Source organism: Dicentrarchus labrax, unplaced genomic scaffold (genome assembly GCF_905237075.1).
Source record: "Dicentrarchus labrax unplaced genomic scaffold, dlabrax2021, whole genome shotgun sequence".
NCBI classification, from domain to species: domain Eukaryota; kingdom Metazoa; phylum Chordata; class Actinopteri; family Moronidae; genus Dicentrarchus; species Dicentrarchus labrax.
Window position 1 is genome coordinate 769917 of NW_026136853.1, and position 24102 is coordinate 794018.

The 24102-nt window shown below is 41.2% G+C and overlaps 1 protein-coding gene and 2 long non-coding RNA genes across 3 annotated transcripts in view; 1 reads left to right on the forward strand and 2 right to left on the reverse strand.

The window, feature by feature from the left end:
• The window catches only part of LOC127360194 (uncharacterized), a 21284-nt gene extending 12702 nt beyond the window's left edge, over positions 1-8582 (forward strand). The window contains exon 2 of the long non-coding RNA XR_007883334.1: positions 8111-8582. This is a non-coding gene — a long non-coding RNA (uncharacterized LOC127360194). The remainder of the gene's footprint in view (positions 1-8110) is intronic.
• LOC127360186 (cadherin-7-like) overlaps positions 1-23731 on the reverse strand; it is a 25033-nt gene extending 1302 nt beyond the window's left edge. Inside the window, exons 1-10 of the mRNA XM_051394480.1 lie at positions 23647-23731; positions 22238-22494; positions 20443-20737; positions 19334-19453; positions 17110-17277; positions 16504-16691; positions 13853-14106; positions 11350-11486; positions 5533-5654; positions 3649-3766 (exon numbers count right to left, since the gene is read on the reverse strand). Of these exons, the coding sequence (XP_051250440.1) occupies positions 3649-3766; positions 5533-5654; positions 11350-11486; positions 13853-14106; positions 16504-16691; positions 17110-17277; positions 19334-19453; positions 20443-20737; positions 22238-22492 (1657 nt within the window). The 5' untranslated portion in view covers positions 22493-22494; positions 23647-23731. The remainder of the gene's footprint in view (positions 1-3648; positions 3767-5532; positions 5655-11349; positions 11487-13852; positions 14107-16503; positions 16692-17109; positions 17278-19333; positions 19454-20442; positions 20738-22237; positions 22495-23646) is intronic.
• On the reverse strand, positions 9089-10164 carry LOC127360195 (uncharacterized). The gene is made up of 2 exons (XR_007883335.1): positions 10091-10164; positions 9089-9296 (listed from the first exon to the last, which is right to left on the reverse strand). It is a non-coding gene; the product is annotated as an uncharacterized LOC127360195 (long non-coding RNA).
• Positions 23732-24102: the final 371 nt, after the last annotated feature.

Here is a 24102-nt window from a genome sequence, read left to right on the forward strand (position 1 = left end):
CTTTGATAAAGCTTATAGTTAGGGCTGGATCAGGTGAGTCCTGAACCATCCCTTAGTTCAATTCAATTCAATTCAATTCAATTCAATTTTATTTGTATAGCGCCAATTCATAACAGAAGTTCTCTCAGGACACTTTTCAAATAGAGCAGGTCTAGACCGAACTCTTTAAAACATTATTTACAGAGACCCAACAATACCACCATGAGCAAGCACTTGGCGACAAGGGCAAGGAAAAACTGCCTGTTAAAAGGCAGAAACCTAGGACAGATCCTTCGGCTCTAGGTGGGTAGTCGTCTGCCTCGACCAGTTGGGGTGAAAGAGAGAGAGAGAGAGAGAGAGACACAGAGAGACGGACAGACAGGTGCACAGCAACAACAGTATTGGCAATGGCAATCTAGCAGGACCATGGCAGGAGGTTTTTGGGGCCAAGAACAAGAATTTCGTTTTTTTCTGAGTTTAACATCAGAAAATTGCAGCTCATCCAGGATTTTATGTCCTTAAGACTTGTTTGTAATTTAGATAATTGATTAATTTCATCAGGCTTGATCGATAGATATAACTGCGTATCATCTGCATAACAGTGAAAGTTAATGGAGTGATTCCTAATAATGTTGCCTAAAGGGAGCATATATAAAGTAAATAGTATTGGTCCAAGTACAGAACCTTGTGGAACTCCATGACTAACTGTAGTATTTATTGAAGATTCATCGTTAACATGTACAAGCTGCGAACGATCTGATAAATATGACTTAAACCAGCTTAGTGCGGTTCCTTTAATGCCAATTTGATGCTCAGGTCTGTGTAAAAGAATATCATGGTCAATGGTGTCAAATGCAGCACTAAGATCTAATAATACAAGTACAGAGAAAAGTCCATTGTCAGAAGCAATCAGAAGGTCATTATTAACTTTAACCAGAGCTGTCTCTGTGCTGTGATGAACTCTAAATCCTGACTGAAAATCCTCAAATAAACTATTGTTATGTAAAAAGTCACACAACTCTTTGGTGACTACTTTCTCCAGAATCTTAGAGAGGAAGGGGAGGTTAGAGATTGGTCTATAGTTAGCTAAAACCCCTGGGTCAAGAGTGGGCTTTTCAAGAAGGGGTTTAAGTACAGCTACTTTAAAGGACTGTGGTACACAACCTGATAATAAAGAGAGATTAATCATATCCAGTAAAGAAGTGCCAATTAAGGGAACAACTTCTTTAAGCAGTCTAGTTGGGATCGGGTCTAACAGACAGGTTGATGGCTTCGATGAAGAAATGATTGAAGTTAACTGATGAAGATCGATAGCAGAAAAACAGTCTAAATATATATCTAAGTTTACATTAGCATGAGTCCCTGAACTTGGAGAGCCAGTGATAACTGTTGATGGCAGTTGGTGATTAATTTTTTCTCTAATAGTAATAATTTTATTTTAAAAGAAGCTCATGAAGTCATTGCTACTTAAGTTCATGGGGATATGTGGCTCAATAGAGCTGTGGCTCTCTGTCAGCCTGGCTACAGTGCTGAAGAGGAACCTAGGGTTGTTCTTATTTTCTTCTATTAGTGCTGAGTAATAGGCTCCTCTTTCCTCTCTCTTTCTATAAGTTTTAAGATTATCTTGCCAAATTGAGTGATATTCTGATAATTTGGAAGAGCGCCATTTCCTTTCAGATTTCATAGCTATTTGCTTTAACTGGCGGGTTTGGTGGTTGTACCACGGTGCTAGTCTCACTGAAGGAATCTCCTCCTTAAATTTAGCTACAGCACTGTCAGATAGACATCTGCTGTAGGAAGTTTTGCCTAATGGCTTATAATCTAATAGTATGAATTCAAAAGTTATTAAATAATGGTCAGATAGGAAAGGATTATGTGGGAAGACTATTAAATGTTCAATATCAATGCCATATGAAAGAACGAGGTCAAGAGTGTGATTAAAACAATGAGTTGGTTTATTTACACTCTGACAGAAGCCAATTGAGTCTATTAATGATATAAATGCATTACTAAGGCTGTCATTGTTAACATCCACATGAATATTAAAATCACCTACAATAATTACTTTATCTGATTTAAGGACTAAACTTGATAAAAACTCTGAGAATTCAGATATAAAATCAGAGTACGGTCCAGGAGCGCGGTACACTATAACAAATAGAACTGGCTGCAGTGTTTTCCAGTTTGGGTGAGAAAGACTAAGAACAAGGCTTTCAAATGAATTATAATTTAGTTTAGGTTTAGGGTCCATTAAAACGCTCGAATCATATATGGCTGCTACTCCACCTCCTCGGCCAGTGCCTCGAGGAATGTGAGTATTAATATGACGGGGGGGGGGGGTGGATGCATTTAGGCTAACATACTCCTCGTGGGACAACCAGGTTTCAGTAAGACAAAGTAAATCAATATCATAATCTGATATTAATTCATTCACTAAAACAGCTTTAGAGGACAGAGACCTGATATTTAACAGCCCACATTTCATTCTCTTATTTTGTGCTACTGAGGAGTTGGTTTTAATTTTTATTAGATTTTTATGTTGAACTCCTCTTGTTTTTGTTTCTTTAAATAATTTAGGTGGTCGGGGGACAGACACAGTCTCTATGGGGTTTTGGGTGGGTGACTGTTCTAAAGAAAGCGCAGAGAAGTGTGTAAGACAGCAGCTCTGCTTCCTGGTCCCAACCCTGGACTGTCAGGTTTTAGAAATAAACTTAGCCATATTTCTAGATAAGAGAGCCGCTCCATCCAAAGTGGGATGGATGCCGTCTCTCCTAATCAGACCAGGTTTTCCCCAAAAAGGCTTCCAGTTATCAATGAAGCCCACATCGTTTGCTGGACACCACCTAGCAGTTATGCTGCTACAGGCCTAAACTATTGGGGGATTTCCCTTGGTGCATTGAGCTCCTCTCTTCCTCTCTCTTTCTGCACTCATTCATGTCCCATTAATGCATGTTACTAACTTCACTTCTTCCCCAGAGTTCTTGTGCTTTCTCGTCTTGCAGGTTCTCATGGATCCTGGTGGAGCCTCCTGCCATGGTCCTGCTTGACTCCTATTGCTAATATCACTAATATTATTGTTATTATTATTATTAATATTATTATTACTACAGTTACTATTATTATTATAATCACTATTCATTGTCCCCCATCGTTGCTGTTATCTCCATCATCTTCATGTTCATTATTATCAGTCACTACTATTAGTGTAGTTGTTGCTACTGTTGTTGCTGTGCACCTCTGTCTGTCTGTCTGTCTGTCTGTCTGTCTGTCTCTCTCTCTCTCTCTCTCTCTCTCTCTCTTTCACCGCAATTGGTCGAGGCAGACGACCACCCACCTAGAGCCGAAGGGTCTGTCCTAGGTTTCTGCCTCTTAACAGGCAGTTTTTCCTTGCCCCCGTCGCCAAGTGCTTGCTCATGGTGGGTACTGTTGGGTCTCTGTAAATATTATAAGGAGTTCGGCCTAAACCTGCTTTGAAAAGTGTCCTGAGATAACTTCTGTTATGAATTGGCGAATAGGCAGCCCCCAGGGGGAGACAGAGAGAGCGTCTATACTGTAGTCAGCCACCAGGGGGAGATAGAGAGAGAGAGTCTATACTGCAGTCAGTCACCAGGGGGAAATTGTTTTAGGTAGATTTTCTAGATCAGTTGTGTTTTATAAGGTGGACTGTACCTTTGTTGTCTCGGAGGGTGAAGTTGAGGCTCCCAGCAGCTTTGGTGGTCAGAGAGAACAGGAAGTGATGTCCATTCTCTGGTTCATCACGATCCACAGCACTCAGAGTCTCAATGATCTGAGAGGTCAAAGGTCAAACACATGAAAGAGTTAATTTTGTCTGAATTAATCATCAGTCAGACTTTTATTTCATTCTGAAGGTAAACATTGGACTCAGGGTGAGGCTGAGGTCACATTGTGAGTGAGGTTTAGTTGAATATTTGATTTTGGTTATGTGACATGTTGATCATCTAAATTTAGGATCCATTTTAGTTGATTAATACATTGACTTTATTTTGTTTATTTTCATTCAAGTGTTTGCTTGATTACTAATCATTGATTGCTCCGAGGTCCACTTGAATGCCCCTTACTCCACCAGGTTTTGGCAATATGGACTGTACCAAGTGAAACTTTGGGAAGGGGGAGGATGTTATGGGTTTTCTTTTTGTAATATTTTCCTATCTTTGTAAAATTAACTCTAGCCAGAATATAATGTTGTAGCGTTATTGTACATTTTAACACCTTTTGAGGGAATTACTGATGTTATTAGTCTTCTCAACAGCTTTAATTGTCCAGGTAATTTTACCTTTGCTATTGGCAATGTAGTGTGACCTAGAAGTATTTAAAGCTGTTGTTAGAATTGTTTGGGTCTTTTGTATTTGAGCTGGGAATCCGCTTTATTGCAGCAAATCCACTTTGTTCTTGGATGTGTATTGGTAAAAGCACAGTAAAAAAAAAAACAACAAAAAACAAAGTAGCATCCTGATCAGGGCTTTTAAAATCATTACACACATGATCTGAAACCAGAACAGAACTGCATCCCACTGCACATACTCAGTAGTGTCTCTTCAATCTCCATCCATATGCTTTACATTAATACATATATTCTTAATCTTATAATTAATCTATTAATACATCCTGGTCCAGTGAGATCAGACTAATCTAGGTCCTGTAACAGCAGACTGGGATACGATTTGTGAACAGAGATGGAGCATTTGGATGCAGATTAAAACAGATTTCAGAGATGATCCAACACTTTGTATGTAAATAACTTTGATCTGATTAATCTGAAGGTCAGAGGTCACAGCAGCTGAATCTGAACCCCCCACCATGTTTATGTTATTTAATTATTATTGGATGGAGGCAGAAATATTTCCATACGGAGACAATAAATCAACAACTAAATGTTTACTTCTCCTTTAAGTTTGTAAATGAACGATGACACTGAAGCTGAGAATCATTTAAAGGTTCAGTGTGTAGGACCCGCACTTCACCCTCCCAGTGTGACAGAATGGAGGCTACAGTAGAATAGGGCTAAAGATAGTAATTGTTAGTTAAAGCCAATATTTTATTTAATATTTATTTTTTATTCAAATAACGTTGGTGATTTATTAACAGCAGCCTGTTAACTGCCAACAGAAACAGCAGTAATTCAATTCAATTCAATTCAATTTTATTTGTATAGCGCCAATTCATAACAGAAGTTATCTCAGGACACTTTTCAAATAGAGCAGGTCTAGACCGAACTCTTTAACATTAATTACAGAGACCCAACAGTACCACCATGAGAAAGCACTTGGCGACAAGGGCAAGGAAAAACTGCCTGTTAAAAGGCAGAAACCTAGGACAGATCCTCCGGCTCTAGGTGGGTGGTCGTCTGTCTCGACCAGTTGGGGTGAGAGAGAGAGAGAGAGAGAGAGAGAGAGAGAGAGAGAGAGGCAGAGAGAGAGAGAGAGCGAGAGACAGACAGACAGACAGGTGCATAGCAACAACAGTATTGGCAACGGCAATCTAGCAGGATGTAAGTAATGATTGTAAATCAGAACAACCAACAAGAAGATTTACCTGTCCAGGTTCAGCATTCTCGCAGACGAATGTTTCGTACTTGGCGGCGAAGTTTGGAGCGTTATCATTCACATCCATCACCGAGACCAGAACCAAAGCTTTCCCCACCTGAGACCAATCCACTGACACAAACGCACACACAGAGAGTACCTGTCAGGTACGTCTGTTCAGCTGTCAGAACCGGGAACAGACAGGAAGTTAAAGGAACAGTTCAACATTTAGCGAAATCCTCAGATTGAGTCCACCTGTTAGCAGCTAGCAGCCAGTTAGCTTAGCTTAACATAAAGATGGGAAACAGCTAGCTCATCTCCTTTGAATATTGTTGGACTAATAGCAGTGATTCCTTAAGGTCCAGTGTGGAGGATTTAGTGCCATCTAGTGGTCATATTGCTGATTACTATGCCCTCACCTCACCCTTGTTCTTAGTCTTTCTCACCCGACCTGGAAAGCACTGCAGCCAGTTCTGTATGTTATAGTGTACCGAGCTCCTGGACCATACTCCATAAAGTAATTATTGTTAGTGATTTTAATATTCATATGGATGTTGACAATGAGAGCCTTAGTAACACATTTATCTCATTAATAGACTCAATTGGCTTCTGTCAGAGTGTAAATAAACCAACTCATTGTTTTAATCAGTCTTGACTTTGATCTATCATATGGCATTGATATTGAACATTTAATAGACTTCCCACATAATCCTTTTCTATCTGACCATTATTTAATAACTTTTGAATTCATATTACTAGATTATAAGCCATTGGGCAAAACTTCCTACAGCAGATGTCTATCTGACAGTGCTGTAGCTAAATTTAAGGTGGAGATCATCAGTGTATAATTCAATGCCATGTCTGAATATAACAGAGTCCTGTAATAACTTTAGTCCCTCCCAAATTGATAATCTTGTTATTATTAAAACATAGGAGATTAGCACGTGGTACAACCACCAAACCTGCCAATTAAAGCAAAAAGCTAGGAAATCTGAAAGGAAATGGCGCTCTTCCAAATTATCGCTCAATTTGGCAAGATAGCCTTAAAACCTATAGAAAGGCCCTCCGTAATGCCAGAGGAGCCTATTACTCAACACTAATAAAAGAAAGTAAGAACAACCCTAGGTTCCTCTTCAGCACTGTAGCCAGGCTGACAGAGAGTCACATCTCTATTGAGCCACATATCCCCATATACTTAAGTAGCAACGACTTCACGAGCTTCTTTTATAATAAAAATATTACTATTAGAGACTAAATTAATCACCAAATGCCCTCAGCGGCTATCACTGGCTCTCCAAGTTCAGGAACTTTAACTAATGTAAAATTATATATATATTTAGACTGTTTTCTGCTATCGATCTTCATCATTTAACTTCAATAATTTCTTCAATGAAGCCATCAACCTGTCTGTTAGACCCCTTCCCAACTAGGCTGCTTAAAGAAGTTGTACCCTTAATTAGCACTTCTTTACTAGATGTGATTAATTTTTCTTTATTATCAAGATATGTACCACAATCCTTTTAAGTAGCTGTAATTAAACCCCTTCTTAAAAAGCCCACTCTGGACCCAGGGGTTTTAGGCAACTATAGACCAATCTCTAACCTCCCCTTCCTCTCTAAGATTCTGGAAAAAGTAGTCGCCAAACAGTTGTGTGACTTTCTACATAACAATAACTTATTTGAGGATTTTCAGTCAGGATTTAGAGTTCATCACAGCACAGAGACAGCTCTGGTTAAAGTTAATAATGACCTTTTGATTGCTTCTGACAATGGACTTGTCTCTGTACTTGTATTATTAGATCTTAGTGCTACATTTGACACCATTGACCATGATATTCTTTTACAGAGACTTGAGCATCACATTGGCATTAAAGGAACCGCACTAAGCTGGTTTAGGTCATACTTCATCGCTCTCAGTTTGTACACGTTAACGATGAATCCTCCATAAATACTACAGTTAGTCATGGAGTTCCACAAGGTTCTGTACTTGGACCAATACTATTTACTTTATATATGCTCCCTTTAGGCAACATTATTAGGAATCACTCCATCCTCCTATTCACGTTCAAGGCCATCCACAACCTCTCCCCTCCTTATCTGTCCGAACTCCTCCACATCGCCAACCCTTCCCGTTCCCTCAGATCTGCCTCCTCTGTCCACCTCTCTGTCCCTCCCGCCCGCCTCGTCACCATGGGGAGCAGGGCTTTCAGCCGCTCTGCCCCCCAACTCTGGAAATCACTCCCACCGGACCTCAGGAACCTGGACTCTCTCACACTCTTCAAATCAAGATTAAAAGCTCACCTATTCAGAACTGCCTACCCCACTTAACCATCTACATTGTCTTTTCTTATCTGTTTCTTATTTCTTGCTGTTTTTTTTTTTGTTTGTTTTTTTTGTGTTGTACGGTGTCCTCGAGTGCCCAGAGAGGCGCCTCTAATAATTGAATGTATTATTATTATTATTAACTTTCACTGTTATTGCTATCAATCAAGCCCAATGAAATTAATTCAATTCAATTCAATTCAATTTTATTTGTATAGCGCCAATTCATAACAGAAGTTATCTCAGGACACTTTTCAAATAGAGCAGGTCTAGACCGAACTCTTTAACATTAATTACAGAGACCCAACAGTACCACCATGAGCAAGCACTTGGCGACAAGGGCAAGGAAAAACTGCCTGTTAAAAGGCAGAAACCTAGGACAGATCCTCCGGCTCTAGGTGGGTGGTCGTCTGTCTCGACCAGTTGGGGTGAGAGAGAGAGAGAGAGAGAGAGAGAGAGAGAGAGAGAGAGAGCGACAGACAGACAGACAGGTGCACAGCAACAACAGTATTGGCAATGGCAGTCAAGCAGGACCATGGCAGGAGGCTCCACCAGGATCCATGAGAACCTGCGAGACGAGAAAGCACAAGAACTCCGGGGAAGAAGTGGAGTTAGTAACATGCATTAAAGGGACATGAATGAGTGCAGAAAGAGAGAGGAAGAGAGTAGCTCAGTGCACCATGGGAAATCCCCCGATAGTCTAGGCCTATAGCAGCATAACTAAGGGATGGTTCAGGACTCACCTGATCCAGCCCTAACTATAAGCTTTATCAAAGAGGAATGTCTTAAGCCTACTCTTGAATGTGGTGAGGGTGTCTGCCTCCCGAACCACAACTGGAAGCTGGTTCCACAGGAGAGGAGCTTGGTAACTGAAGGCTCTGGCTCCTGTTCTACTTTTAGAGACTATAGGAACCACAAGTAGCCCAGCATTCAGAGAACGTAGTGTTCTAGTGGGGTAATAGGGTACTATGAGCTCTTTAAGATATGAAGGGGCCTGACCATGAAGAGCTTTATAGGTGAGGAGGAGGATTTTAAATTCAATTCTACATTTTATAGGGAGCCAATGCAGAGTAGCTAGTACAGGCCCCAATAGTTGCATGTTACTAACTTCACTTCTTCCCCAGAGTTCTTGTGCTTTCTCGTCTCGCAGGTTCTTATTGATCCTGGTGGAGCCTCCTGCCATGGTCCTGCTAGATTGCCATTGCCAATACTGTTGTTGCTGTGCACCTATCTGTCTGTCTCTCGCTCTCTCTCTCTCTCTCTCTGCCTCTCTCTCTCTCTCTCTCTCACCCCAACTGGTCGAGACAGACGACCACCCACCTAGAGCCGGAGGATCTGTCCTAGGTTTCTGCCTTTTAACAGGCAGTTTTTCCTTGCCCTTGTCGCCAAGTGCTTGCTCATGGTGGTACTGTTGGGTCTCTGTAATTAATGTTTTAAAGAGTTCGGTCTAGACCTGCTCTATTTGAAAAGTGTCCTAAGATAACTTCTGTTATGAATTGGCGCTATACAAATAAAATTGAATTGAATTGAATTGAATTGAATATCTTAAAGAGCTCATAGTACCCTATTACCACTCTAGAACACTATGTTCTCTGAATGCTGGGCTACTTGTGGTTTCTATAGTCTCCAAAAGTAGAACAGGAGCCAGAGCCTTCAGTTACCAAGCTCCTCTCCTGTGGAACCAGCTTCCAGTTGTGGTTCGGGAGGCAGACACCCTCACCACATTCAAGAGTAGGCTTAAGACATTCCTCTTTGATAAAGCTTATAGTTAGGGCTGGATCAGGTGAGTCCTGAACCATCCCTTAGTTATGCTGCTATAGGCCTAGACTATCGGGGGATTTCCCATGGTGCACTGAGCTCCTCTCTTCCTCTCTCTTTCTGCACTCATTCATATCCCATTAATGCATGTTACTAACTTCACTTCTTCCCCGGAGTTCTTGTGCTTTCTCGTCTTGCAGGTTCTTATCGATCCTGGTGGAGCTTCCTGCCATGGTCCTGCTAGACTGCCATTACCAATACTGTTGTTGCTGTGCACCTGTCATTCTGTCTGTCTGTCTCTCTCTCTCTCGCTCTCTCTCTCTCACCCCAACTGGTCGAGACAGACGACCACCCACCTAGAGCCGAAGAATCTGTCCTAGGTTTCTGCCTTTTAACAGGCAGTTTTTCCTTGCCCTTGTTGCCAAGTGCTTGCTCATGGTGGTACTGTTGGGTCTCTGTAAATAATGTTATAAAGAGTTCGGTCTAGACCTGCTCTATTTGAAAAGTGTCCTGAGATAACTTCTGTTATGAATTGGCGCTATACAAATAAAATTGAATTGAATTGAACATCCAACATTTACTTTTCATTATACATCACACTCATGCATACACACACTTTCACTACTAATGTTAGTGATAAACACAGCTCATCTTCTATTTAGTTCTTTTTCAGGTTGCATTTAGGTTGTTATGTTTAAATAAATTACTTATAATTTGTCCTTTCAACTGCGTCTCCTCGTTTTTGTCACGGCTCCAGAGCCAGGTCGTGACACTTATTTTAGATACTATAGGAACAACATAGAACACTGCGGGCAGTGTTCTAGGGGGGGTACTATGAGCTCTTTAAGATATGAGGGGGCCTGGCCATGAAGAGCTGGTGAATAGAAGTGATCCAAGCGCAGAACCTTGTGGAACTCCATGATTAACTTTAGTGTTTATTGAGGATTCATCATCACCATGTACAAACTGAGAAAAATTCAAATCACCTACAATAATTACTTTATCTGTTTTAAGGACTAAACTTGATAAAAACTCTGAGAATTCAGATAGAAAATCAGAGTACGGACCAGGAGCGCAGCACACTATAACAAACAGAACTGGCTGCAGTGTTTTCCAGTTTGGGTGAGAAAGACTAAGAACAAGGCTTTCAAATGAATTATAATTTAGTTTAGGTTTAGGACCAATTAAAAGGTTTGAATCATATATGGCTGCTACTCCTCCTCCTTGGCCGGTGCTTCGAGGAATGTGAGTATTAATATGACTGGGGGGGTGGATTCATTTAGGCTAACATACTCTTCTTGGCACAGTCAGGTCTCAGTAAGACAAAGTAAATCAATGTCATAATCTGATATTAATTCATTAACTAGAACAGCTTTAGAAGACAGTGACCTGATGTTTGACTCCAAACTGCTCCTGGTTGGTCAGACAAGCAGCATGTAAAGCACTTCGATTTAGGTGCACTGATGACCATTCATGTACAAATTCCTCCCCTGAGACCCAGCGTTTGTCTGCTCTGAGAGGCCTGACCGGACCCAGATACAGTGGTCTTGATGGAGGGTCAGTAGAGAAGGAACAGACAGAGAGTGGCTGTATATAGGTAGGTGTGGAGTGTAGTTTATATAAAGAGTAAGTGAATTAATTCATAGAACCACCGTTACTATGTACTGGGTATACTGGTGTCGTCCCAGTAGAACAATGTTTCTCTTGAACTCTTTAGAAAATAAAGTGATAATGAGGTTTGGACTCACGGCTCTCTGTGGCGAGGATGGTGATGTTATGTAGAGCAATGATCTCTCTGTCCAGAGGTCTGGCCGTTGTGATCACACCTGAACTGCTGTCAATGTTAAAGTAACGCTCCACATCCGACTTCCTGTCTATAGAGTACCTGCGCACAGGTATGACACTGTTATACCAACACAGTCTCACTTCCAGCTCTTTAAATACTACCACTGTCAGGGGCCCTCTGCCTCAACGTATGTTGCTCTAAGTAGCTCTATCATTTCTGGACGTGCAGGACAAGTTAGCAACCATAAATATGCAACATCTGGTTAGACTTTCAAAATAAAGCTTACACCAGCTTTTGGTCTGTGAGTTTTAGCTAACATTGAGAGCCACACCCTGACTTTACTCTCATATCGGGCTCTTTTGTTTGTCCCTTAAATGTTACTGAAAATACAATCTGGAACATAACGCCAGACACCTCTCATGAAACTCTTGCGGTAAATTCTGCATTTATATAATCCACCAACTAAATTGTATTTGTAAGAAAATCCATAATAGACATCATGTATTGTTAGCAGGGCTGCCTAACGGCACACCAGACTTCCATTATGGTTTTGAAGGTTATTTCAGATGTGCTTGTTACTGACATTGTAGCATGTAACATTCAATTTGGGCCGGTATAGTAAAACAGTCATTCCTAGCTAGCGGTAGTTAACGGTATGTTTCTTTAGTTGTACTGCAGTGTTTGGGATTCCTCCAGTGGCTCTATAATTGACAGTGTGAGCTTCTACAAGCTATTTTCCTGTTGTGTATTAACCTTACAGACAGGTGCTTGTTAGCTCTTAGTTAGTGTTTTATGCCAGAGAGACTTTCTCTGTATGTTAACCTGAGTCAGTGGCAGATATGTACGGAGACATTGAAATGATGAATGAAACTACTGTTATGTTAACAGTAAAGCCGATTGCTTTCACAGAGGTAACTTTATATAACAGACCTTTATTAATCTTAGTGCTTTATACAATCTTAAAACTGTAAAGTAAGCAGCAGTTATATTACACTCACGCTCACAATACCAGCCAAGCTCTCTGACTAAATACTAAAAGTACTGACTCATGTTATAATATTGTTTTCCATTCTTTAGATAGATAGATAGATAGATAGATAGATAGATAGATAGATCTAGAGGTATTGTGAGTAGAGTTTAGTATAACTGTTGCTTACTTTACAGTTTCAAAATTGTATCAAGCACTAAGATTTTAGTTTGCACCGGACTTTCCTGGTTTGCACAGAGAGTCTGCACCAAACAGTCTGAAACATGGCTGCCTGTGTATACAGAGAAGATCCTGCACCTGGCAGGAGGGATTTCTTCATAGAAGAAATGACACTGGGTAAAATAGTAAAAAGGTTTTTTACCCAGTTTGCAAATATCAGTATTAGTGTAGGTTTTATTATATTTGGTTACTCATGTAAATGTCCAAATCACAGGTATGCCTATCAACATCTTAACTCATACCTGATAAATTGTCTTCCCACAGACGCCCAGTGGGAACTCGTAGGCTCTTAGTGTTCCAGCATAGCACTGAGGAGTCTAGCATGGCCTTCACTGACTTGTAAGTACAATGTTGGATATTTAAAGTAAATACATCAGAACCTGCACTAAATTCAGGGGGTCCAGTACAGGGTTGTGTCGTCACTAAGCAGGCATGACAAATATGTGACGGCTCTTACTTTGTGGAAAACTGGTCTTCCAGATATGTTGGCCAGTTCAGTGTGTTTATAATGCTGAGCAGCACATATGGCACACTGTAGTTGTTTTGGTTGAAAACGTGCACTATTGAGCTTTATATGAAACGTTGCCATGTCACTGAATTTAATGAAGGATCAATATTGTTACACCCAAACTTAGTATTCTGTTATCCTGCTTACGCTTTGCTTTTTAGCTTGATCTTTACTTTCTTTTCTTTCTGTCTTTCTTAGGTTGGAACATGGCAACAAATTGAGGTGAGGAGGTCGTTCCCTCACATCCTGACACTGGGAGATGCCGGCGCTCCTCTCCACTATGTGTCATTCTGGAGGGATGGGCTTTGGAGCAGTTGATGTGTGTTTCAAGGCAATTTATATCTTTGACTTAAATTCTCCAGGCAGTGTGCTCCTGTGGGAGGGAAACCTACAGTGTCATTTATATATGTCATATATATCGACCCCCAGCTCCTCCGGCTGCATGTCAAAGTATCCTTGAGCAAATTGCTCCTGATGCTGTGCATGTGAATGTGCATGTGAATGATTGAGTCTGAATGAGTGAGTCTGAGTGAGTCTATTCAATGGATGTGTGAATGATGTGTGAAAGGGTGAATGTGGCTGTAGTGTAAAAGCGCTTTGAGTGGATGGAAGACTAGAAAGGCGCTATACAAGTACAGGTCCATTTACCGTATTTTGAGGCAGAGGGGCACTAACCAAATGGCAGTATTTGATGATGTGGTTAAAACCAGAAGTGCTGTTGTCTCTGTATCAAAGTGTTGATATTCGTACCTGATGGGGCTGTTGGTGGTGTCGGGGTCATGAGCTGAAACTGATCCCACAACAGTTCCCACTGTAGCAGCCTCAGAGATTGCCACCCGACTGACAGAGGACGAAAAGACTGGAGGCTCATCCACGTTCTGCACCAGCAGATGAACTGTCGTCACATCACTGAATGGACCCATTGACAGGAAACGAGTGTCCACATAACGATTGGACGCCTCGACACGCAGCGTGTAACTCGACTTAGTCTCAAAGTCCAGAGTCTGGAGGGAGAAAGGGGGATTGAATGATGTGATGACCACTCTACTTCAGATGATACGCAGTTATATCTATCAATCAAACCCAATGAAATTAATCAATTATCTAAATTACAAACATGTCTTAAGGACATAAAATCCTGGATGACCTGCAATTTTCTGATGTTAAACTCAGAAAAAAACGAAATTCTTGTTCTTGGCCCCAAAAACCTTAGAGACTCATTGTCTAAAGATATAGTCACTCTAGATGGCATTAACTTGGCCTCTAGCACCACTGTCAGGAATCTTGGAGTTATCTTTGATCAGGATTTGTCATTTAACTCCCACATAAAGCAGACCTCTAGGACTGCCTTCTTTCATTTACGTAATATTAGAAAAATTAGACACATACTATCACAGACAGATGCAGAAAAACTAATCCATGCATTTGTTACTTCAAGGCTGGATTACTGCAACTCTTTATTATCAGGTTGCCCCAATAAGTCCATTAAAACGCTCCAATTAATTCAGAACGCTGCAGCACGAGTACTGACAGGAACTAGAAAAAGAGATCACATCTCTCCTGTACTAGCTACTCTGCATTGGCTCCCTATAAAATGTAGAATTGAATTTAAAATCCTCCTCCTCACCTATAAAGCTCTTCATGGTCAGGCCCCTTCATATCTTAAAGAGCTCATAGTACCCTATTACCCCACTAGAACACTACGTTCTCTGAATGCTGGGCTACTTGTGGTTCCTATAGTCTCTAAAAGTAGAACAGGAGCCAGAGCCTTCAGTTACCAAGCTCCTCTCCTGTGGAACCAGCTTCCAGTTGTGGTTCGGGAGGCAGACACCCTCACCACATTCAAGAGTAGGCTTAAGACATTCCTCTTTGATAAAGCTTATAGTTAGGGCTGGATCAGGTGAGTCCTGAACTATCCCTTAGTTATGCTGCTATAGGCCTAGACTATCGGGGGATTTCCCATGGTGCACTGAGCTACTCTCTTCCTCTCTCTTTCTGCACTCATTCATGTCCCTTTAATGCATGTTACTAACTCCACTTCTTCCCCGGAGTTCTTGTGCTTTCTCGTCTCGCAGGTTCTCATGGATCCTGGTGGAGCCTCCTGCCATGGTCCTGCTTGACTACCATTGCCAATACTGTTGTTGCTGTGCACCTGTCTGTCTGTCTGTCTCTCGCTCTCTCTCTCTCTCTCTCTCTCTCTCTCTCTCTCTCTCTCTCACCCCAACTGGTCGAGACAGACGACCACCCACCTAGAGCCGGAGGATCTGTCCTAGGTTTCTGCCTTTTAACAGGCAGTTTTTCCTTGCCCTTGTCGCCAAGTGCTTGCTCATGGTGGTACTGTTGGGTCTTTGTAATTAATGTTAAAGAGTTCGGTCTAGACCTGCTCTATTTGAAAAGTGTCCTGAGATAACTTCTGTTATGAATTGGCGCTATACAAATAAAATTGAATTGAATTGAATTGAACTTCTTCTCAGGAAATAACGTTTTAATATTTTTGTTTTCAGGCTCATTATCTCATCATGTGTCTTGTTGGTTAAACAGACACAACTTACACTTCGTTCACAAAGCCTGCCTAAGCAGTGTATCTGCGGCATTCTCACAGACAGCGTGTCAGCTGCGTGGCTGCTGCTGCCAGCCCTATATTTCCCTATACACTTTTCCCCATATACTGTCATATCATTTAATTTACAATGCCATGTATTGAGTGGTAACCGGAAAGCATGTGTGGTTTGCTGACAATTGAAGTCATGTTAAATTACTACAGTGTTTTAAAAAGGAAGTTTAAACTATTAATATGTGGATATGACTACCTACAGACCATTTCGCTGCCCTTTTTTGCTGGGAGACTCGTGGTAAAAATAGACAAGATCTCGACTCTAGTGAAGCATCGCTGCAGATGCAGCTGAGACACACGCAGAGGGCACCCAGACACCACGCAGAGATCGCAAAGACGCCGGCAGTGTGAACAAGCTGTTACATTACTAAAAATATGTTCTCAAGACTTTTAATAAAACTTTTTAAAAGGAGTTTGCTTTGGGATCATTTTGACTTTGTGTGCTTCACTGACATCAGTCTACATTTAAATAATGTGCTGAAGGTTGTCAGCTGCTGTTGAGCAGCAGCTGCCTCCTCTGGGACTGATATATAATCCAGCACAGTGCTGACAGAGCGGTATATTCAAACCCACTTAGTTCATCCTCCCGAACAGTTTCACTTCAAAAAACAATCAGAATGACACAAAAACAAGAACATTGATTCTGGCAAACATCTCTAGTAGAAACTGGTGGCCAGTAACTTCAGCAGTTCCTGCTACAAGGAAACCAGTGTCTGTTGTAAGTAAGGGTAAAGGAAACCAGTACCTTCAGTGGTGTAGCTAGTACCTTCAGTAGACTATCCAGTACCTTGTGTAGTGTGACCAGTCCTTCCTGTGTGTTTGGATCAGTTATGATCCTGAAGGTCCCCAGTCCATTTCCATCCAGGATCCTGTAATCCATCTCAGCATTTGGACCAACATCCAGATCCAGAGCTTTAATCCTAGCGACCACAGCTGAAACCAGTACAGACTCTGGAACACCGAACTGGTAGCTTTCTGTGGGGACACAGGTACACACACAGGTAAACACACAGGTACACACAGGTACGCACAGGTACACACGGGTACACACAGGTACACACACCGGTACACACACAGGTATACACACAGGTACACACAGATATACAGTTACACACGTACACACACAGGTACACACAGAGTTACACGTGGGTATACACAGGTACACACAGGTACACACAAGTATAAACAGGTACACACAGGTGCACACACAGGTACACACAGTTACACACATGTACACTCACAGGTACACACAGGTATACACAGATACACACAGGTACACACAGTTACACACAGGTATACACAGGTACACACACAGGTATACTCAAAGGTAAACACAGGCATTCAGTGTCAGTGTATGATGATGTCATATGTAAAGATCAGAGGTCAGACTCACTGCGGGGGAAGCGAGGTGGGTTGTCGTTGACGTCCGTCAGGACCACTGTGACCGAGGTGGTTCCTGACAGACCTCCCATCTGACCAATCATGTCATTGGCCTGGACCACCAGCAGGTAATGGTCCCGAACCTCCCGGTCCATGTCAGGAAGAGCTGTCCTCACCACACCTGCAAGACAAGTGAGACTCAGGTTTAATAAACAACAAACTTGATATAAATGCTTGATTCAGTATGGAAGATTTTAAATTACATTTCACTAAAATAACACAACAGACCTCAAAATAGAAAATGTGTCTGATTTCTGTGATTTCGTCTACTACTGTTATTGCAGCTCTCTGCAACAGCTTCTGAAAGAGTCTCAGAAAAAAGTGTTTGTGATTCAGGTCAGAAGATCCATCCCACAATTGGTTGTAATTCAATACTGTGTTCAAGAGTTATGGTAGGGTTTTATTAAAGAATGTTTTTAAGGTGTGAATGGGCGTGGCCTATATGAGTGATATTCCTCATCCAAGGAACTGTACGTGGCAGCAGTAGCTCAGTATGTAGAGACTTAGCTTGGGAACCAGAAGGTTGCTGGTCCAAGTCCAGCACAGACCATAGTATGGAGAGTGGACTGGTAACAGGAGAGTGGCCAGTTTCACCCCCTCTGGTACACTGCTGAGGTGCCCTTGAGCAAAGCACGTGGAGTGTTGTTTAACCCCAACTGCTCCTGGAGTGCCCCTTCGTGGCAGCCTATCTTTCCACCTTAATAAGGTATATCTTCATCTTCTACAAAAATGTTTCTTCTACTGAAGATGAATAATGGTCAGAATGAGACTAATACACTTGCATGTATAAAGTGTAAATTAAAATTATGTGTAAAATATGTGAGAAGGTCCAAAAAACAGACAAGGAAAAATGATAATAATAAGAATATGAAAATATGAAACAAAAAGTCAAGATGGGTCAAATTACCTATTATATTATATTACCCCCTCAACTCATTATTCGAACTGCTGCCATCCCGACGCAGATACAGGACTGTGGCCTGTAAACATGCTCACTATGGCAGGTGTTGTGTTCCTTCTGCCATAGCATCTCTAAACATAATAGCCGTGAGGGAGGGGTAAATGTGCCAAATGTGCTGTATTAAGTGTTTATTCTTGTTGTTATGTCGCCGTGTCCATATGTGTTTTTCTCTTTTTTCGTATCTATGTATGTAGGTAACAAATTTCCTGTGAAGGACAATAAAGTATATTATTATTATTATTATTATTATTACTACTATTATTATTATTATATTAATAATGACTATAATAAACAGTTATAATCATTATTGTTACTATTGTATTGATCAAATAGACAATACAGACCTCTGACCTGTATCTACAGCACTGACCTATGCCCTGTATCTATAGCACTGACCACTGTCCTGAAACATATGAAATAAATATAATATTTATAATATGATTATATCAATTATGAAACACTACTAATAACATTTGACTGAATGAGTAAATAATTTCAATTCAATTTCAATTCCAATGTATTTGTATAGCGCCAATTCATAACAGAAGTTATCTCAGGACACTTTTCAAATAGAGACCCAACAGTTCCTACCATGAGCAAGCACTTGGACACAAGAAAGCTTGTTTGTGATAGCTGAAGAAGGACAGACTGGATTCATAAGGAGCTGCAAGGACTCTGAGTCCTGGTTCATAAAGCCCTCTATAACCGACAATAAAGTGATTTCATCATCATTCCATGAACACATCAGACTCAACAGGAAGTGAACACATCATGTGACCTCTGATGATACTGAGGTTAAATACATGGATGATTTAGAGCAGATGAGGCTGAAGCTGTTTATAATCAAATAATCCACACACACACACACACACACACACACACACACACTCGTGATCTCTTTTAATCTGTGGCTCTGCAGAGGAGGATGAGTTCATTCGGCTCTCTGTGAACCATAAACATATTTCAGGAACATTTACAGGTTAATGTCTGCTGCAGATAGAGTGGGTGAAGAAGGGTGAGGAGAGGGAGTAAATAGGTTTATATAAACTGGAGACATCATCATTGAGTTCACAGCTTTAAATATTATTCACACGTTTTCATTTTATCCTGGAGACATAAAAAAAACCAGTCTAAGTTAAGTTCTTCAGTTAAGCTGTTGCTTAATTGTTGTATTTGGGTGTCAGGTGTGTTCAGATGTGGTCAGGTGCATTGTCACCTGTCTTTGGCTCCACAGAGAAGTATGGCTGACCCTGCAGGATGCTGTAAATCAGTCTGGCAGAGTTTCCATAAGTCGGATCATCAGCGTCTGTCGCTACCACCGTCACCACTGACATACCTGTACAGAAGTTATTAAATATACAACTTTCTTTAACAAACTGAGGGGATCACACTATTTCTTTATCAGCTGTTGCTACTGTTCCTCAATTGATTAAATTTGGTTAAACATGTAACATCTAAAAATGATTGATGAAATCATGAAAATATAGAATACCATTTGTTTTAATGTAGACAATAGCAATCATATCAAATACATATAATAAATTATTTTCACATTAAGAGCCTGTTTAAAGTCTGAACAGCCGCTTTGAACAAATTTTTTCAAATCAAGAGTAGGTTTGAAGTCTAATTTTCACATTAAGAGCAGCAGCTTGTAGAACATGGATAAGTGAAGCTGTGGGACAAGTGGGGATGGTTGGGAGGGTCTTGGAGGGGGGTGAACTGGGTATAGTTTCACAATTATAATCACTTTTGTTTTTTCTCTTGTACATAGTGTTTTTATTATTTCCATACTCTTACTGTTTATTTATACAGTTTTTTCTCTATCCATTTTGCTGCTGTTACATTGGAATTTCCCCATTGTGGGACAAATAAAGGAATATCTATCTTGATTGATGCAGATTTTTATTTGTGTGAATACTCTTACGTTCAACATATGCTGCAAATTAATGTACGAAACTAATGGAACATCAGTAAAAATTGCTGAATGAGGATAAGTGAAGCTGTTTTGTGCTTGTTCTCTCTAACGATTCACTGCTCATCTAATTAACATTGAGCTGATGAAACTTTAGCTTCTGGACGACAATATTTCTCTCATTACACACAGTTTATATCATACTTATTTAAATAGCAGAAAGAAAGCATTTTGTTGTATTTGTTTACTTGTTTTCATTCACAACCTTCATAAACAGTATTTATAGTTTTAAAATATGCACTACAAATAAACTGATTCTTTCTTTGTCTCCAGTTTTCCTTTTAGAATAACCTTTCACAGGTCAGCAGTTGATAAAGTCCTGGATCAGTGAGACTGGAGGTGTTCAGACTCACCTACAGGAGACCTCTCAGCCACCCTGGCGGTGTACGGTCCCTCCAGGAACTTGGGCTCGTTGTCATTGATGTCCTGGACTTTGATGATGAACTGGGACTCAGGTTCGACCAGCAGGTTAGTCTTTCGGTGTCGAGCCTGAGCTCTTAAGGTGTAGTATGCCTGCTGTTCTCGGTCCAGCCTTTTGGTGGCGTGAATGTCTCCTGTGTTCTCATCGATGGTGAAAATGGACTTTGCTCCTTCACCGCTCAGAACATACCTCACCTGACCATCACCTTTATCCACATCAGAGTGGAGCTGCAGAGACCAGAGAGAATCAGGTAAACCACAAGAGCCAATGGGTAAACCTCCAGAGACAACGGGTAAACCTCCAGAGAAAACTGGTAAACCTCCAGAGACAACGGGTAAACCTCCAGAGACAACTGGTAAACCTCCAGAGACAACGGGTTATACTCCAGAAACAACTTGTAACTGTAACATGGTTCTGAAGTGCTCCATGTTTGACACACACACACACACACACACACACACACACACACACACACAGAGTGATATGTCAGGTTGAATCTGTTGTCTAAATCTCAGTGTGTTAGTCAGACAGCCATAGCGTGCTCTGTGTGTCTCTCACAGTACAGGCACAGCTGTATCGTCCAATCAGAGACCAAATCAGATCTGAGGTTCCATCATCATTGATCAACATAATCAGATAAGTGTCAGTGATTTCAGATGAAGAACAGATGGAGATGACTAGAGAGAGAGAGAGAGAGAGAGAGAGAGAGAGATAATAATGAGATAAAATAAAGTGAAATAAAGGACTGATTCTCAGTTCTGATTATTATTATTAGTGATTGATTAATCTATCATTATAGTTAATATTAAAGGTACAGTGTGTAGTTTCTGCCACTAGGGGCTCTCTCATATCCAAACAATAAGAAAAGATAAAGTGTGATGGTGGTAAGGCAGCCTCCTCCTCTCCAAAACAAACAGACCAGCTGATTAAAACCACTACAAACACTGAATAAAGCAGTTCCACCTTAAAAATCACTGCTTCTCCCACACTGTTGGACAGACAAAGGACGTCCCAGAGGGGCTGCGACCCGAGCTAATGCTAACGTTAGCTCAGCTTGTTTCTCTGATAACTTAAGATCCAGATCTAAAGTTAAAGGCATACTATGCAGTTTTCCGGTTTTGTCAAACAGTTACCCCTAGAGTCGCTGCAGAGTACTTGTATTTAACGTTAACTGTCGTAAATACCACTAACCAGAGCCGTCTCTATACACGGCTCTGCGTCTCTGCACTCACGGCCTGATCCCCTCCCCCCTGTATACCGGTACAAGTTCAGTAGGATGGAAGCGTCGGACATCGAACAGGCAAAGATAGACTCTGAAGATGTCTACTGACCAGGTAACGTCTGAGTGAATGCCTGCTAGTGTCTTCTATTGAGGCTGCTTCTTATGTCGCCGATGTATGTGACGTTGCGCCATAAAGCATGATTCTCGCGAGATTTGGCGGGGCGCCACCTTTCAGACTTGCATTGCTGGTTCTGCCAACGGCGTCCTTCTCCAGCTTTGCTATTGGGATGATTCACTATACTACGAGTTCGTTTACCATCGAAATGACTTCGAACCTGTTATATTAAGGTAAAAATCTTGCATAGTGTGCCAAGATCTAAACAGTGGATGGTAAACAGTCAATGTATGACAGCTTCTGATTACTGATTATTGATCAACTACATAGCTCTAGAGTTTATACACTGTGTAATGGATTATAGATCATTGATATTAAATGTGTTCATACCTTCCCAACGTACAGCGGCTCATCTCCGGTGTACTCCTCCAGGACAAAGAACTGGTTCCAAACCCAGCTTCTCCTGCTCCTGTGGTGGGAGTTGACGCCTCCTCTTCCTCCTTGTCCTTTATCACTTTCTGTTGCTGTACGTCCTGACACGTGACGAAGGGGGGCAGAGTTCAGGGTCATCGCCACACAGCCTGTCTCCTCCCACGGTGACAGGACAAACATACTGAGCATGCTCAGAAACCAGAGACAGTTCATCTCTGAGGAGAAAAACAGCAATAAGGACATGTCCAAACTGTCCAACAAAGAGACTCCAAACTATCCAATGAAGAGACAGTTTGAAGTTCAGACTGCCAAGCTTACTTCCTCTGTATCACTGTGACACTAACACCTGAAATATATCATTAATCAGTATATTTATAAATTATTAATATTTATAGACTGTACTCTTTATAACATTATTTACAGAGACCCAACAGTTCCCACCATGAGCAAGATCTTGGAGACAGCAGCAAGGAAAGACTGCCTTTTAAGAGACAGGAAACCTCGGACATACCCCGTCTGCCTCGACCAGTTGGGGTAAGAGAGATAGAGAGGGAGAGAGACAAAGAGAGGGAGAGAGAGGGAGAGACAGACAGAGAGAGGTGAGAGACAGAGGGAGACAGAGACACAGACAGAGAGAGGGAAACAGAGAGACAGACAGACAGACAGACAGACAGACAGACAGACAGACAGACAGAGAGAGGGAGACAGAGGGAGAGAGAGAGACAGACAGACAGAGAGAAAGACAGAGACAGAAAGAGAGACAGAGAGAGAGACAGAGAGAGAAGAGAGACAGACAGAGAGAGGTAAACAGAGAGAGACAGACAGAAAGAGGGAGACAGAGGGATAGAGAGAGAGAGACAGAGAGAGACAGACAGAGGGAAACAGAGAGAGGGAGACAGAGGGATAGAGAGAGAGAGACAGAGAGAGACAGAGAGAGGGAGACAGAGGGATAGAGAGAGAGAGACAGAGAGACAGAGAGAGAGACAGAGACAGAGAGAGAGAGAGAGAGAGATGCACAACAACTATACTAATAGAAATGACTGATGATGATGATGAAGATAATGATGATGATGATGAAGTTATGAACAACGGCACTTGTTAATATAATTTAACCTAAAACAAAACAGTTTCTCTTTAAATGTTTTTATTGTTGTTATAAATCTTCAGAATTATGACCTGAAATATTTTCTTTTCTTTTTTCCATTCTGAAAATAAACAAATATACTACATATATTATATATATTATATATATAATATACATATTATATATTATTATAATACAGTATTTAATGTAAGGTGTCCACACAGGGACAAACATGTTCATCTGATTATAAACTACAAGTTGGATCTCAGAAATAAAATCTTACCGCCTAGCTGCTGATCCACGAATCCTCTGTTTGATTGACAGGTTCCCTGATTATTGATCAGTAACCAGCTCTGACTGTTCACTGATTATTGGTTGGAGGAAGATGAACTTAGCTCAGAGTCTTACTGTCTCTCGCTCGCCCGTCTGTTACAAAGACCCCATTCACTCTAGGCGGCAGGGGGGGGTCAGCTCCTCCTCCTGTGCCTGTGTGTGTGGGGGGGGTGGCTCCTCCTCCTTTGTGTGTGTGTGTGTGGGTGGGGGGTTCACATGAAACATCAGTATTATTAATGCTGCTGTAGTCTCTTCTACATCAGTGGTTCTTATTCATCTGTTTCTGTTATCACACTTTATGTTGTATTATATGATATTTATATATTACTTAGTATTACGTACATCAGGCCTGGAATTTAGTCATTTTTAGGTAAATAAGTAAATACAGATTTATTGGGACACCAAG